At 62.3% G+C, this 16272-nt stretch overlaps 3 protein-coding genes across 3 annotated transcripts; 2 read left to right on the top strand and 1 right to left on the bottom strand.

The window, feature by feature from the left end:
* Positions 1-4306: 4306 nt before the first annotated feature.
* PFL1_04144 (uncharacterized protein) lies at positions 4307-5264 on the top strand (the record flags this gene model as incomplete). Its single annotated transcript, XM_007881668.1, has 2 exons — positions 4307-5035; positions 5223-5264. 2 exons carry the CDS (start codon positions 4307-4309, stop codon positions 5262-5264), a joined length of 771 nt encoding a protein of 256 aa, XP_007879859.1.
* A 1091-nt stretch (positions 5265-6355) lies between these two features.
* Positions 6356-10408, top strand: PFL1_04143 (uncharacterized protein; the record flags this gene model as incomplete). The annotated part of the gene is made up of 2 exons (XM_007881667.1): positions 6356-10097; positions 10350-10408. 2 exons carry the CDS (start codon positions 6356-6358, stop codon positions 10406-10408), a joined length of 3801 nt encoding a protein of 1266 aa, XP_007879858.1.
* A 3696-nt stretch (positions 10409-14104) lies between these two features.
* Positions 14105-16243, bottom strand: PFL1_04142 (uncharacterized protein; the record flags this gene model as incomplete). Its single annotated transcript, XM_007881666.1, has 3 exons — positions 14105-14701; positions 15283-15317; positions 15370-16243. The coding sequence occupies 3 exons, from the start codon at positions 16241-16243 to the stop codon at positions 14105-14107; spliced, it is 1506 nt and encodes a 501-aa protein (XP_007879857.1).
* Positions 16244-16272: the final 29 nt, after the last annotated feature.

The following is a 16272-nucleotide window of genomic DNA, read 5'->3' as shown; positions in this document are numbered from 1 at the left end:
TCCAAAGTCTCCGATGATTGACGGCGGCAGCAGGGCGGAAGCAACGGCAGAGCGGAAGCAGCGGCGGCTGGCAACTCACTGGGTGACTGGCTGGGCTGGCTGGCTGGCTGGCTGGCTGGCTGGCTGGCTGGCTGGCTGGGCTGGCTGGGCCTCACTGGGTCTCGCTGGCAGCTGGCGGCCCGCTTGGCTGGCAGCTGCACTTGGCTGGCGGCTGCACTTGGCTGGTGGCTGCGCTTGGCTGGCTGGCTGCTTGGGTGACGGCTGGCAGCTGGCTGACCTGAGGGGGCAGGGCCAGGCAACTGGGCTGGGCGGCAGGCATAGCTAGCAGCAAAAGATATTCCTGATTTTTCTTGTCGCACAGGCTGTGCGATCCAGGATTTGAGAGTTGTTATACAAGTGCGATCTAAAATCCTGGCCACTATGAGTGGATTTCAGATCGCAGGCAGGAAAAATTCAGGATCTCAGATCGCAGCTGATCGCACACCTGGTGCGCTTCTGAGAAATTGCACAAGCTGGCTGCAGCTGGATTTTCAGATCGTTATACATGTGCGATTTTTTTTGACCAGATCCTGCTGCTAGCTATGAGGCAGAGCTGGCGGCTGGCTGGCTCGGGTGGCAGCGCGGCTGGCTGGGCCGGGCGGGTGGCTGCGCTGGACTGACGGCTGGCTGGCTGGCTGGCTGGCGGGTGGCGGGTGCTGGCAGGCAGCTGGCAGGTGCTGGCAGGGCCTTGCCGCTGGCAGGGTCGGCGACTGGCGGCTAGCGGGCGGCTGGTGTTGGCTGGTGGTGGTAGGAGGGCAGGAGAGATGGGCGGGCGGCAGATGGATTTGGCAAAGTCATAGCTGGCGGCAGAGATTTAGCTACGGCCTTGGGAGTCGGAGATCTCCTTCGTACCCCCAGGGCCGTAGCTAGCCGGTCTACCACTTTGGCCTTTGGGCCGTAGGACCCCTACGCTCCGCAGGGCCGCAGGACCTCTACGCACCAAGGCCGTAGGACTGCATCGCTCCCACACCGCAGGCATAACACACACCCACACCTGTATTCTAGCTACAATTCAATTGCAATATGGTACCTACAAAGGCAGCAGCAACGGCGGTAGAGCAAGGTGGCAGCAGGGCGGCAGCAGGGCGGCAGCAGGGCGGCAGCAAAGTAAGGCGGTGAGGGAGGAGCAGGCAAAAGGGAGAGGGGAGCAAAGGAGTCAGCAATGGCGCGCAGCGGAGCAGCAGAAGAAGAGCGCCAACAGTCGACTCACATGAAGCGGAGCAGAAGCAAGGCCGTCAATGGTCAGAATCATTGGAGACTTTGGAGAGGCCCTCTCCAAAGTTTCCGATGATTGACAGTGTCAGCTGGTGGAAGCAGCGGCGGGGCAGAAGCGGCAGCAAGGCAGGAAGGGGGAAGCAGCGGCGAGACGGTGGCTGGCTCGGCGGCTGGCTGGCTGGCTGCTGGCTGCACTGACAGCTGACTGACGGCTGGCTGGCTGGTGGGGCCCCACTAGCGGCTGGTGAGTGGCAAGCGGCTGCGCTAGACAGGCGGCTGGCTGGCGGCTGGCTGGGCTGGGCGGCAGGCGGCTGGCTGGCTGCGCTTGGCTGGCTGCGCTGGCAGGTGGCTGGACCGGGCGGCTGCTGGCAAGGCTGGGCGAGTGGCTGGCGGCTGCGAGTGGCTGGCGGCTGGCTCGGGTGGCGGCTGGTGGCTGGTTGGGTGACTGACAGGGCCAGGCGGCTGTGCTGGACTGACGGCTGGGCCGGGCAAGCAGCTGGCAGCTGACTAGTGGCTGGCTGGCTGGTGCTGGTGACCTGGCAAGTGGTGGCGGCTGGCGTCGGATGGTGGTGGTAGGAGGGCAGGAGAGACGGGTGGCTGGCGGATGGATTTTGCAGAAGGGCCGGGTGGCAAAGGGCCGGGTGGCGGGCCAGCGCGCGCATGCCTGGCCTCCTGTGCTGACATAAGCAGAAAAGTCGTACTTTTGGCCGTACCAGTGCTGCGGCCCAAAACAGCGCGAGACCCTGCCGTTTTGCGTGCGCAAGGCCTGTGCGGCCCAAAAAAGTCGCAGGAGACCTCCGATTCCCGGCCGTAGGGGCCCTCCGGCCTTGTTGGGCCGCAGGAGTCCTCCAAATTCCGGCCGAAGGACCCTGGCGGCCCAAAAAGGCCGAAGGACACTCCTGAAAGCCGAGCCCAGGGCCAAAGGACCCCTACGGCCCAAATCGTAGCTACCTTTGACGCTAGCTATGTGTATAACAACTCTCACATCCTGGATCGCACAGCCTGTGCAATAGGAAAAATCGCGAATTACTTTTGCTGCTAGCTATGACTTGTATAACGATTCTCAGATCCTGAATTGCACAGCCTGTGCATGGGAAAAATTGTGAGTTCATTTTGCTGCTAGCTATGATTGGAACCACTGGAGAGCGAATCTCCAATGATTCTGTTGTTTGATTGTGCTCTGTTTTTACCCTGCCTGCTGCAGCAAGTATTCAAAGCCAGCTGGCTGGCTGGCAAGCTTGGCTGACAGGCAGGCAGGCAGGCAGAGAATTGCTGGTGCAAGCTTGCAAAAACTTGAAAATTGCACCGTCAGGCCTGCATGCATGCTCAAGCACAAAGTCTGCCTGTCCTGCGTATGTGCTCATATAGATCTTTTGCCTGGCAGGTGTGCCCACGCACGCAGGCTCTCTGACTGCCTGCCTGCCTGCCTCGGAGTGACTATAAACATAGCTAGCAGCAGGGTCGGGCCCAATTTGGATCGTGGCCAGGCTACGATCGGAAATCGGGCATCGAGCCCTGTATACGATTTTTCGATGCGCAGCCTACCTACAATCTAGCTACGATCCAAAATCGTAGCCCCACCGCCCTGCCTACCGCGTCCATGCCGTGTCTGCGCCGCGTCCGCGCCGTCAATCATCGGAATCCTTGGAGAGCGCCTCTCCGAGGATTCCGATGATTGACGGCTGCTCCCCTCCGCTTCCGCCCTGCCTGCTGCAGCGAGCAGCCAAGCTGCGGGCGGGCGGGCTGGCTGGGAGGCAGGCTCGGGGGCTGGGTTGGCTGGCAGGCTCGGGGGCTGGGTTGGCTCGCAGGCTTGGGCAGGCGCGCGGGTGGGACGGCTGGCTGGCACAGGCAGGCGAGTTGGCTGGTTGGCTCAGGGGCTGGCTGGCTGGCGCGGTGCCAACGGCTCCGAGGCACGTCTTCCTTTTTTTCCGATTTCCGAGATTCCTGTATTTTAGCTAGCGCGCGCGCGCGCCACCGGGCCTGCCAGTACACCACCATCCGATTCGAGCATCTCCCGTCCCTTTGGTCCGTTTGCAGTTTGGAGACCCCTACAGGGAATGACAACATCAAGCCCGTCTGCTCCTACCGACAACCTGAAGCCAGCTCTTGACCTACTGTAGCGCCTCGTCAACAGCATCACCGACTCGTTCCGATTGATCTGACTCTGCGCGGCTTCTGACGACGCACGCGCGCTCGCCACCGATCCGTCGCAGCTACCCCTCACAGCCCGCAGTCTTCTTTTTGTCCTGATTAGGCATCGCATCCATCGCCCCACTTGCATCGCATCCTCTGACTGATTCGACCTACCCTGCGGCTCAAACCGTAGCGGCCACCGTTCTCCCCCGTTCCGCGACTCCCTGTGTGCCACCTTGCTTGCAGCGGTTACTTTCCGGTGACCCGGTGCATGCAGCAATCCTCTTCACCCCTTCCGTCCCTGACTCCGAGCCCGACTCCGTCACCGCCTCGTTGACCGACACCGCAGAGGGCCCAGACCTCACCAGGACGAACTCGAGCAGTTGCCGCTGCTGAGGCAGAAGCTGCCGCACTCGCGCCTCTCCTCCGCGCACCCCAACCAGCGACTCGCAAGCGACACTTCGAGACTATAAGTAGGCCGCCGCCTCTGGTCTTCAATCCCGTTGACCTCTCTTCTCGTCCCGTCGCTCGACTCCCTGCTTCCCGGCTTCCGGCATCGCGGCTCCCGTTGTACGGATCCAGCCAGGCCATCGCTGCGGTGGCAACACCTTCGCGCCTTTCGCCTGCACCTTTCCCAGAACCGGCTAATCAGTCTTCGACACTTGAGCTTGCGGCATCGATTCCACTCCCGCCCTCGTACCATTCGACTCCAGCACCGACGACCTCGACGCTTTCCGAACCTCCTTCCATCCGCTCTCGCGAGCCTACCGGCCAGTCGACCCTTTCCATCGTTTCCACCACGTCACTGCCCGGAGCTCCCTTTCCGCTCGACTATTGCACCTTCCGGCATCTCCGCCGCGAGGCATTCCAGGCAACCAAGGAAGCCCTCCGTGCTGCCCAGATCGAGCTCAATCGCATCATGGCTGAGTACAAAGATCGTCTCGAGCGCGAGCGCAACCGCCTGACGTTCGGCGGCATGCCGACTCCGTACCGCGGCAAGCCCGTCGAACAGCCGGCGCGCAAGTGGCTACGTCAGTTCCAGCTTTACTGTCTGGACCGCAAGTACGACGACGACGGCAAGCGAGCCGAAATCTTCCAGCTGCTCATCGACAAGGATGCCAAGACATGGTTCGATACCCTCGACGCAAGCACGCAGGCCTCGTTCAAGGCGATCGAGAAGGCCTTCCTCGAGAAGTATGGTGACGAGGCCATCGACGGCTACAGCTTTGGTGCCTTCCTCGGCTTCCAAAGCAAGGCCGCTGAGCTCAGCAAGTATGACGCCATTCGAGACAAGAAGAGCTACGACAAGCTGCTCGACGAGATCGCCGCTGCAGACCGCCGAGTTAGCAACAAGCACATCGTCCAAGGGTTCCGAGCCAAGCATCTCATCCACGGCCTGCCTCGCGCCATCCGCCAGACCGTGGCGCTTCCAGGCACCACTACCAACGTGGCTGACGTCGTCGCCGCGATGCGCAAGGTCAACCATCCGCAGCTTGTGGAGGCCATTGACGAGGAGCGCAAGATCGGCCGCATCGGCGAGTTTGAGGAGTCGTGGGACGACGTCAAAAGGACCGCCGACAAGTACACGGAGGTGGAAGTCGACGTCGACCAGATGCGTCACTTCTGGCAGCAGTCCGCTCCGGTCCTAGTGCCGGCTCAGCGCCGTATCGGCGACGGCTCGTACCCTCTGCCCAATGGCCCTGTCCCATACAATGGTGCCGGTCCGAGCTACCGCCCAAGTCCGCCTTGTCAGCGCCCGGCCCCGTACCCTCCGAGCCTGACCCCGTCGCCCACTCGCCCTCTCGCCTCGCTTTCTGCTCGTGAGCGCCTTGCAGTCCTGCTCCGCAACGGCCAGTCAACGCACCCAGACACGCTGAAAACGGACCAAAGGGACGGATGCTGGATTCGGAAGGTGATGGTGTGCTGGCAGGGGGGATACGCGCGCGCGCGAGGCTATAATACAGGTGGGGCTCGGAAGTTGGAAGAGGTAAAATGCTAGACGCGCCTCGGAGCCATCGGCAACGCCCGACGGCCATCGCATCTATGAGCAAAAGAAGGCGGCCTGGCAGCAGCGTCATCCGCGCACCGTCTCGCGCCCGACCACGGAGGATGAGTTCCCGCTCGCGCCCGGCACCGAGCCCGCGGACGGCACCGAGTGCCACCGATGTGGCCACCGCGGTCATCAGCAGGCGTCGTGCACCGGTACGCTGCTCACGCAGGCAGAGATCTCCTTCCGCAACGGCCTTGGTAGGGACATCAACTACGCGCGACGTGCCCTCGGACTGCCGTCGGGAAACTGAGCGGGCCCTCAGAGATCCGCTCGCCTCCCGGGGCTATCCTGCCTTTGTCGAGCGTCAAGTCACATTCCTCTCTTCCGCCGCGCCCAACCTTTCAGCTCCTTTGTCGTCCGCCGTTTTCCGATCCAGCCAGTGCCCGTCAGCATGTCCCGACAGCGCTCGCCGAGCTTGACGAGCAATGTCCGGACCTAGCGGCTATTCGCCGTTCGCAACATTGCGACGTCACTCCGGGTTTCGAGGATGTCTTCACGCCTCCGCCACCTGAGCACCCGCTTCCGATGCCGGCTCCAGTCCCGTCCACTGCACCCGCTCCAGTGCCCTCGCCGCCGTCAGGTCCAGCTCAAGTTTCAGCGCCAAGTCCCGTTTCACGTCCGAGCACAAAGCCTACGCCTTCCATCCCGCGCCGTACCGCACCAACCCCAGCTCTAGTCGCCGAGCCTGGGCCAGCACGCGCTGAAGCGCCGCAAGTGCAAGAAGAAGAAGAGAGAGAAGAGATCGGGGTGACGCCAGAGCCGCTCGTGAGCGAGTCCAAGCGTGGGCCAGAGCGCTGCCACTGAGAGGAACCGAGAGAGAGAGTTCCGCCTGAGCAGCAGCAGCAAGCCGTCATCGTCCAGCTGCAACCTTCACGTCGCCAGCGCCGTCGCATCAAGGCGCTCATCGACTTCCGCGCGATGGAGCAGGCAGCTCTCCGCGGCAAGAACACGCCGTTCCAAGTCTACGCGGAGGTCCTCAACAAGACCACAGGCCACGTGACTGCCACCAATGCAGAGCTAGACGATGGCGCCATGATGAACGTCGCGTCATACAACTTCCTTGGCGCGTATGGACCAGTCACGCTCCGTCCTAGCAACGTTTACGCTAAGCTCGGTAACGGCAAGGTCGTCAAGTCGGACGGCACCATCGAGCTCACGGTCTGCGTTGGAGACAAAGGTCACCTCTCTTGTACGCTCAAGCAGTCATTTGAGGTGCTGCGAGGATACCCGGGCACCCTGCTCTTCGGCAAACCGTGGAAGGCGGAAATTGGCATGATCCACTTCTACCGGCTCGAGCTTGCGTTCATTCCTATGCCTGACAAGTCCAGTGACGGTCGCCGATGGATCCGGCTCGAGAGCAAGCGTCAAGCCTACATGCCGGGACTGCCCGAGACGCCGCTCGATGCCCTCCGCCTGACCAAGGATGCGATGGAGGCCAACATTGAGGAACTCGAGGTGCTCGCCATCCACAGGCTAGGTAGCGCTACTGCGCCAGCGCTTGCGCTCAAGGGTGACCTGGAATTGTTGGCGCCAGTCTACGACAAGACGGATGAGGTCGAGATCCTGCTTGAGGACAAGGTCGAGTTGGCAGAGAGCAGCGACGAGTCAACCGAGTCCGCCGTAGCACCGCTACACACCGTCCAATTGGCAGAGGCACCGGTGGATCCGGCAGAACTCCAGCGACTCCAGCAGCTCTACCCGTTGATCAACGACGACGCAGACTACCTTGCAGATCGGCAGGCCCACCGAGATCGATTCCAGCCGTTCCGCTTGAGTGGTCGGCCCGACGACGATAGCGAGGAGCGCGCGCAGCGCATCGCCGACACCATTGCAGCCCGCTTTGGCAGCGTAGGGACCCCAGCGGAACGCGAGCACTTCAAAGCGCTGCTGAAGGCCAAGCACCTTGCCTTCGCCAAGTCGCTCGCTGACTGCAAGCAGAACCGCGCCATCGTTTGCGATCCCAAGCTTACCGCCGAGCCACCGCCCACGACGCATCGGGGCCGTCAACAGCCGCTCTCGCTGCCACAGCAGGAGTTCTTCAACAAGATTGTCGACGAGTACATGGCGAACAATATCATGCGCTACATCGCTGAGGACGAGGTCAGCATTGTATCCGAGACGCGCATAGTGCCGAAGCCATCGTCGGAGTACCCTCCCGTCTCTCTCGAGGTGCTCAAGCAGATTGTCAACTCCGCGTTGAAGAAGGCGGGCCTCAACCATGATCCGTCGATTCCCGAGCCGGATCCAGCAGCACTTGCCCGCCCGCCTCCCGCCGAGAAGAAGTGGCGCCTTGTCACCAAGTATGCCGGCGTGAACAAGTACATGCGCGACAAGTCGTTCTACCCCAGCGACATGGACGTCAAGATGGGCAAGCTCTCGGGCAAGCGCTACGTTTTCAAAGTGGATGGCTGCTCTGCCTTCTTTGTGGCACTTCTCTCCGCCTGTGGCATGCTGCTTTCGACGACCTGGGTGCCCGGCCGGGGCTACGTCGTTTACATGGTCATGCCCTTCGGCTTTAAGATCTCGCCCTCCGTCTTCAATCGCTTCATCGTCGAAGCATTTGGCGACATCTTCGATTGCAACAGGACATGTTGGATGGACGACAGCGGCGGCAGCAAGCAGAGCTACGGCGACTTCTTCGAGTTCAACCGGCTCTTCCTCAACCGCTGCATTGACGTCGGCTTTACTCTCTCGGTCAAGAAGTGCTCCTATTTCCACAAAGAGGTCCAGTTTTGCGGCCACATTGTCGGTCAGCACGGCATCCGAGTTGATCCTGAGCGCCTTCGCGCCATTGTCGACTGGCCCAAGCCTTCTACGGTACGCGAGCTCATGCAGTTCCGCGGCACGGCTTCGTATCTGCGCAGCAAGGTGCCCGACTTCGCCAAGCACTTTGCACTGCTCAACGAGCTCACCCGCAACGTCGATGACTACGATAGGACTCTCGACGACCTCTGGGGCCCTCGCCACGATGCCGCATTCCTGCAAGTCAAGCAACAGCTTGTCAACTGCCGCGTTGTCCGCAAGCCGCGCTACGATGGCCACCCATTCTTTGTGCACTCAGACTGGAGCGGCAAGGGCATTGGCGCCGTCCTGTTGCAAGAATACCTTGTCCAGCAAGACCCAGCCACGAAGCGGTGGGAGGTCATCGAGGACACTGAGACCCATGAGCCGCTCAACGAGACCGCTGCGTCGACCGCCGACAAGCCCAAGGTCAAGCGTGTCGTCTTTCCGCTCGCATACGCCAGCAAGCGAAACACCGAGCGAGAGCAACGATACCCGGCGCATCTTGGAGAGCTCGTGGCAGCAAAGTTCGTCCTGGACAAGTTTGCGCCGTATACGTTCGGCCAGCCTATTGTCCTTGTCACTGACTGCCAAGCCCTCAAGCAGATTCTCGACTTGGATCGCTTCCCGAACGCGCACGCCCGCTGGCGCGAGGAGCTGCTCCGCCATGACATTGTCCGCGTCAAGCATGTCTCTGGCCGAAGCCACCAGCTTGCTCACAGCCTCAGCCACCGGCCACCTGCTGCTTCCGATGACCCGCCTCAGCCCGTCGAGACTACGGACTGCGAACTGCTGTCGCTGTCGCTCAAGACGCTTCCCAAGGTCCCTCGAGACGACAAGTATTTGCGCATCAACGAGACCGCGGAGCGCCTGCTCAAGCGCTTTGAAGGGGACGAGCTCGAGGCTACCGTACGATTCCTCCTGCTCCTTGAGATGCTGGAAGACCGAGCGACACGAGACCGACTCAGACGCCAGCGCCTTTACTTTGTCAAGGACGGCCAGCTCTGGTATCGCTCCGCGCTGTGGCCGCTCCGCTTCGTCTCGCAAAAGGAGGGCCGCAACATCTTGCGTCAAGTGCATGATCAAGAGGGTCACTACGGCCGCGCCACCATCCTTGCCAAGCTACGCCTCCAACAGCGCCTCACCTGGCCGCGCCTTGTCCACGACATCGCCGAGTTCGTCAAGCGCTGCCAGACGTGCCAGCAGTTCGGACCGACCGAAGGGACCACTCTCAGTCCCGTCGTTGTCATCTCGCCGATGGAGACATGGGCTGCTGACTTTGTCTCACTCCCACTGTCACACGGCATCAACAAGCTACTTGTGGTCATCGACTACTTCTCGCATTTCACCTGGGCGTTTCCCGTGCGCTCCGCCACCCGCAACGAGGTTGTCAAGGCGCTCATGTCGTTGCGCAAGGCCCTCAGACACCTGCCTCACACCCTCGTGACCGACAGCGGGTCCCACTTCAACTGCCAAGAAGTTGCGGTCTATCTCGAGAAAGTCGGCATGCTACACCACATCACGCCGTCGTACGCACCCTGGGTCAACGGTATGGTCAAGCGCGCCAACCGCTCCATCCTCGATGAGCTCAAGAAGCTGTCCGCGCCAACAGAGGTCCCTATCGGCGAGACCGCATCTGCCCAATGGCTACCGCACCTCGATGACGCACTGCGTGCCGTCAACAGACACCCGATGAAGGAGCTGTCCGACCTGTCGCCCTTACAGCTACATTACGGGCTGACGCGCTACCCACGCGAGGATCTTGTTGCCGCAACCGTCGAGCCAACAGTCGAGCAACGCCAGCTGGCCCGCGCGTTTGTCGATGTCGATCGTGAGCGCGCCCAGATCCGTCACCTCGGCAGCCAAGACCGCCAGCTACGTACGTCAGCGCCACGACGTGACCCCAAGGAGTTCAAAGAAGGCGATCTCGTCCTCAAGTACGAGAGCAGACTCCGTTCCACCTACGCCACCTCAGCCAAGCTTGCACCGCGCTGGACGGGCCCATATGTCGTCGAGGCTAAGTTCCGCCGGTCGTACCGCATCCGGCTCCTCGCCGATGCGTCCCACATCAAACGCGCTCATTGTTGTTGTCTCAAGCGCTTCTGGCCAGCACTTCCTGAGGACGACGCAGATCTCAACGCCCTTGACGCTGTCGTCGACAAGACCGATGACAAGACTCCCGAGCTGTGACCGCTTCTCCACATTCTGTTCTTCGGTTCCGATTCCCGTTCCGAGTTCCATTCCGTCTCAGTCTTCTCCCGTTCTCGTCACCATTCCAGTCACCATAGCTAGCACTTCCCGCCCGAGAGCTTCGGCTCCGGGACGGAGCCTTTTTGGTTTGGGGGCTCTGCCAACAGCTCCGAGGCGCGTCTTCCTTTTTTCCGATTTCCGAGATTCCTGTATTTTAGCTAGCGCGCACGCGCCACCGGGCCTGCCAGCACACCACCATCCGATTTGAGCATCTCCCGTCCCTTTGGTCCGTTTGCAGCGGCTGACTAAGCTTGCGCGCGCGCAAAAAAAGTGAAGGCCAGGCCACACCACCACCTGCGTGCGTGCTCACGCAGGCTCGCAGGCTTGCGTGCGTGTGTGCTCACGCAGGCTGGCAGCCTGCCTCCGCCCGCCCGCCAGCTGAGCCTTGCCCGCCAGCGTGGCCTTGCCTGCCCGCCTGCCTCGGTATAAAGTCTTGCCCGCTCCACTGTCGCTCCTTCCCACCTGACCACTACCATCAACCCTCGCCCGCCATTGGACCTTTGCCCGCCGCCGCCACCCAACCGCCGTCAGCCCTTGCTCGCCGCCATTGGCCCAATCGACCTCAACGCCACCAACAATCACCTTCCCCAGCCGTTTAACCCCGCCACCATCGATGCCGACTTGCCGCCACCACCGACGCCAACTTGCCGCTACTGCCAACGCCAACTCGCCTCCACCGCCCACACAATAAAGATCGCCTTTTTGCAAGCGTGAGTCACAAGCTGTACGCGCGCGGTCGCTACCTGCTGATCTTGGGCGCTGAAACGGACAAAGCACGCAAGGCAGGAGACGGATGGGGAGGCCACTTTTTGGCTGGAGACGATGATGGTGGGAAGGGAAGGGAGATGGACGCGCGCGCGCGCGGCAAAAAGCTCTGCCAGCTGGCAGGCAAAAAAGGCCGTCTCGGCCGAGAGAAGAAAACGCGTCAGGGTCAGCGTGGCCCAGGCTTCGGGCCCGCGTCAGCGCTGACGGCAATCTCTGCTTGCCTCCCGCCACGCACTTGGCAGATCATCAGCATGTCAGCAGGTGAGTTGCCCTTTCCGATTCTGTTGCATCTCATAGCTAGGGGCAGGAATTCTCCTACGATTTTGGAAATCGTAGATCTCGTACGATATGGCAGTGCCGTAGGAGATCGTTAATCCCCTACGGCACTGGGGTCGTAGGGGGCCTACGGCACAATATGCATATATTGCTCTACGGCCCTCGACTGCCGCAGGCTGCTCTACGGCTTTTTGCACGTATATGAGCCTACGGCCAAAAAGCCGTAGAGCAGTGTACGATCAACAGGGGCCGTAGACCGCCCTACGGCACTCAACCTCCGTAGGCCGCCCTACGGCACTCACTTGCCGCGGACAGCCCTACGGCAGTGGAATGCCGCAGGCCACCCTACGGCATTCGACTGCCGTCGATGAGCGTCGAGGACAGCAGGCCGTAGACCACGTACGCTAGTGCATTCGTACAACAGCCTTCGATTCGGGCTAGCGAAGCTAATCTACATATGTCGGGCCGTACTACATCTACGATAATGGTGGCGTGGACGAGGCAGCAGGCCAGACAGGGAAAGAGGACAAGCATGAAGGGATGCCAATGCCAACGGAGCGGAGGGGTGAAGGGCAAAAGAGCAAGCGCGTGGTCAGCAACCAGTCCGACGCAACAAATGGCGTGGTGTGGTACCGTCACAACTCACCTGCAGCAAGCACAAGCCCGCAGTGTGGCAAAGAGGTCGGTCTGGGGCAAGAAGGTGGCATGTCAGCCGACACGGCGGGTCGGCGGCAGCAGTGCAAGGACTCACCAACAACTTGGGTTGCTGCGTAGTATGCAGGGCGTTGGGCGGCGGTGGTGGCGGCTGCTGGTGAGAAGGCGAGAGGGAGGCAGGGGTGTGAGCGACGTCGGCAGCGGTAGGTGCGGCCGAGGCGACCTGTTCAACTCACCTGGTGACGTCCTGATGGCTTGGGCCGCGTGCGAGGGGCAAGGCTTGCTGCTGGTCATCGGCGAGGGCAAGGGAGGCGAGGGCAAGGGAGGCAAGGGCAAGGGAGAGGGTTGGAGGTTGAAGGTCGAGGCGATTGTCAGCATTGCCAACCCTTGGCAGCACCTGCGCCGGCAAGGAGGCAACTCACATCGAGCGTGGGTCGGCCTTGATCCGGTGGCGGTGGCGCGTTGATGCAGGGCGGGGTGGCGTTCTGACCTGAAGAAGGGATAGAAGCAGATTGTCAGCGTGCCGCGATAGAGCGACGGCGGAAGGGGCGACGATACTGACCCGGGCAAGCGCAGCGTGGCGGTGGCGCTGTTGGTGGCGTGAACACCTTGTCATTGCGGCTGAGGCGTGCTGCTGGACAAGGGTGGGTCGAGGACGAAGGCAATGGCCGAGAATGGTGAGACATCAGCGCCGATGTTGTCCGATGGTGGCAGCAGGCAGCAGATCGATGCACTCACTTGATTGGTGTCGACAGGCGGCGGCCAGGTTCCGATGGCGTCGTCAGAGCAGCGGGTGACGGTGGCGGCAGCTGCTGGTGAGAAGAGGAGAGAAGAACATGAGCATTATCGGCGTTGTGCGAGGGTGAGCCGGGCGCAGACATCATCGACGCGGTAGATACGACGGAATCGGTGGCTGCGACTCACCTGCCGACATCTTGACGATCCGCGAAGGCGCGTGGCAGTCGGAAGAAGGTGTCGGCTGTTGTACACACTGCAGATGGGCAAAGAGGCGGCATAGAAGTCAGCACCCAGTATCGGCAGATGGCGACCGCATGTGGACAGCTTCGTGAGGGGCAGCCCTCGTCGTGCGGACGAACGGTGGTTGCGAGTCGACGAAGGTGTTGACGGTAACCTGTGGAGAAGGGTGGAGAAGCGACATGTCAGCAGGCCTCCCAGGGTACAGAGCGGTGGAACAGGGGCGGAGCGGAGCTGGTCCAAACCTGTGGTTGATGGGGAAGGCGGTGGCGTTGGCAGGCGAGATGTCACAGGGCTTGGCGCGGCCGGGCCGGGACGAGGCGGCTGGATCTGGTGGGTGGCGTCGAGGGCAGTCGGGTGGCGTCGGCGGGCGAGGGGTCGATGGATGGGATCGGAGCGGTGGGTGGCATCGACGTCAGTCGGGTGGCGGTGGCGAGCGAGGGGTCACAGGGCATAGCGCGGTCGGGGCAGTGGGTGGCGTCGACGTTAGTTGGGTGGCGGCGGCGGCGGGCGAGGGGTCGATGGGCATAGGGCGGCCAGGGCGGGACGAGGCGACTGGGTGCCGATTGGTGGCGTTGACGTCGGCCGGGTGGCGGTGGTCGATGGATGGGATCGGGAGGGAAGGAGCGAAAGCGGAGGGGGCAAGACTTTATACCCTACCATACCAGGGCGGGTGGCGGTCAGGGGCGTGCGTGCGTGGGCACGCCCGCCAGGCAGAGGCCAGGCGTGGCCACACACGCAGGGCAGCCAGCGTGGCCTCCACATTTTTTTTTTGCGCGCATCCGCCCGCCCGCCTGGCCGGGCTGGCCACGCTCGCCACCTCGCTCGACGGCTCGCCGAGCCCGTGGCGGTCGCGAAGCATCGAAGCACAGGCACACACACACATACCGAGAAGAGGGAGGACCGAGTTGTGAATTCAAACACGAGCACGTTGGCTTTGCGCCTGTGTCTGTCCGACTGTGGCGATCAGAGGTCGGGGCCGCGAGCAAGGATGGCCTGCTCCTTGCGCCTGCGGAGACGGCGGACATACTGCTTCACCTCGAGGAGCGACCAGCCAAAGATGGGCTGGCAGTGGGCGGGGTCGTCGAACGCCGGCTCCGGATCCGTGGACAGGCCCGTCTTCTTGACGTCGAAGGTCGGGTCCGAGACGCCAGTGCTGTCGGCGACGCAGCATTCGTCGGGGCGCTCGTCGTCGGACACGATGGTGTGGCAAAGTTCGAGGTGCTTGAGGCAGAACAGGCAGTCGACCATGGTCACCTTGAGCCAGAGCACTCGTCCGTCGACCCAGGCGTACTTGAGACAGCCGGCGACGGTGGGCCTCCTGCAGCCGTAGCCAACGAGCGAAGACGCCATGCATCCATTGGGATCGAAGACCGAGTCGCGCCACCACATGACCCATTCGATGGCAAGCAGCCTGGCGCGTTTGTGCTCGTCTTCGAGGTCGCTCTTGAAGAGGATCTCCTGGTGCTTGAGAGCGAGGTCGACCTCGGTCAGCTCCTTGTACACGATGCAGAAGTAGCGGATGAAGATCTTCATGTTTGACATTGCGACGAGTAGGTACAGCTGTTGAGCGCGGATGTACGAGGTCGGCGGGCGGTGCGGCGGCGGGTGTACGAGATCGACCGGCGGTGTGGCGGCGGGAGCGCGAGGTCGGCGGGCGGTGGTGCGGCAGCGAGGTAGTGGTGAGCGAGGCCAGACGAGTTGACAGCGGCGGCGAAGCAGAGGATGGTGAGCAGAGGGAAAGCAAGGGCAGTGATGGTCAGCGACAGCGCAACGGCAGCAGAGAGAGAGCACGGGGTCGAGACGGAGGCAGACTCACAGGGAGAGACCGAGTGGTGGAGGTGGGTGGTGGTGGCGGTGAGAGAGGAGGGAGGTGCGAGCGATCTGGCCGCCTTTATGTATCTACGAGGCAGCGAGGCGAGGAGGTGCGGAAAGCGGCGAGGCAGCGAGGCGAGGAGGTGCGGAGGCAGCAAGGCAGCGAGGCAGCGAGGCAGCGAGGCAGCGAGGTGCGGAACTGGCAGCGAGGCGGTGGCGCAGCGAGGCAGCGAGGCAGCGAGGTGCGGAACTGGCGGCCACGGCAGAGGAGAAAACCGGAGCCAGGGAGGAGCGGAGGCAGAGGAGCGGAGAGCGGCCGTGTTGCTGACAATCTGACAATCGTCGGAGACCCCGGACGGCAGCTCTGAGAAGTCTGAGAAGATTTCGACGATTGAGGGATGTCGAGCGGAAAGGACCTCCGCTCTGCGTGCCGGGGAACCAGATGCCGTAGGCGGAGTGGATGTTGTAGGCGAGGTCGATTCCGATGAGGGTGCCGGTGGCGGATGGGTAGATGGAGGTGTTGTCGGAGGTGTAGTCGAGGAACTTTGCGCGGCAGTATCGCTCGATGTCGTGGGAGTCGTAGTCGCCCCATCGAAGCTGGACGTCGACCCACCACTTGTTGCCGGAGGAACCGTCGAGGACGTCGCGGGCGTCGGTGAGGAGGGACGGGCGGGACATTGGCCACTTGTAGCTGGCAAAGAGGAGGATGTCGGACAAGGAGGCCGTCATGCGGTAGGACTTGCGCGGGTGGATGGTCTCCTTCTGTACGGTCTCGATGGAGAGGGCCTCGAGTTCCTGGTCGAATACCTGGCAGAGGTCCACGACGACGGACTTGTGGGACCTTTGCCAGAGGTGGGCGCGGAAGAGCTGGATGTAGGAGATCTTGAGCGAGGGCATCTTGCCGGACATGAGGACGCCGCAGAGGTCGAGCTGGACCTGGAAGCCGATGTAGACGCTGGATCGGTTGAGGGTGGGCGACCACCAGAGGGTGAAGCGGCGGTTGGGGATCTGGCTGAGACCGGAGCGCTGTGCGTTGGTGAGGCGCTTGTGCTGCATGCTCTCCTGGAACGACGACGACCTTTCCCAAAAGAGGCCCTCCCAGGTCGGGTGGGCCGTGGCGGCAAAGAGCGAGTGCTCGAGGATGGTCTCGACGCCGCCGAGGGCAGCGACAGTGTCGGTGCGGAGCTGGTTGAGGTTGTGGAGCTCGCCGTCGTGGCGCTGGTCGGTCCGGGCGAACGGCTGTGACTTGGCGACCTGGTAGCGCTTGAACTCCTGCCGCACGCGCCACATCTTGTCGTAGGAGAGGATGGTGCGGTCCT

Source organism: Pseudozyma flocculosa (assembly GCF_000417875.1).
Source record: "Pseudozyma flocculosa PF-1 unplaced genomic scaffold scaffold00013, whole genome shotgun sequence".
NCBI classification, from domain to species: domain Eukaryota; kingdom Fungi; phylum Basidiomycota; class Ustilaginomycetes; order Ustilaginales; family Ustilaginaceae; genus Pseudozyma; species Pseudozyma flocculosa.
The sequence above is the reverse complement of the archived record's forward strand: the minus strand, read 5'-3'. Positions and strand labels throughout refer to the sequence as shown.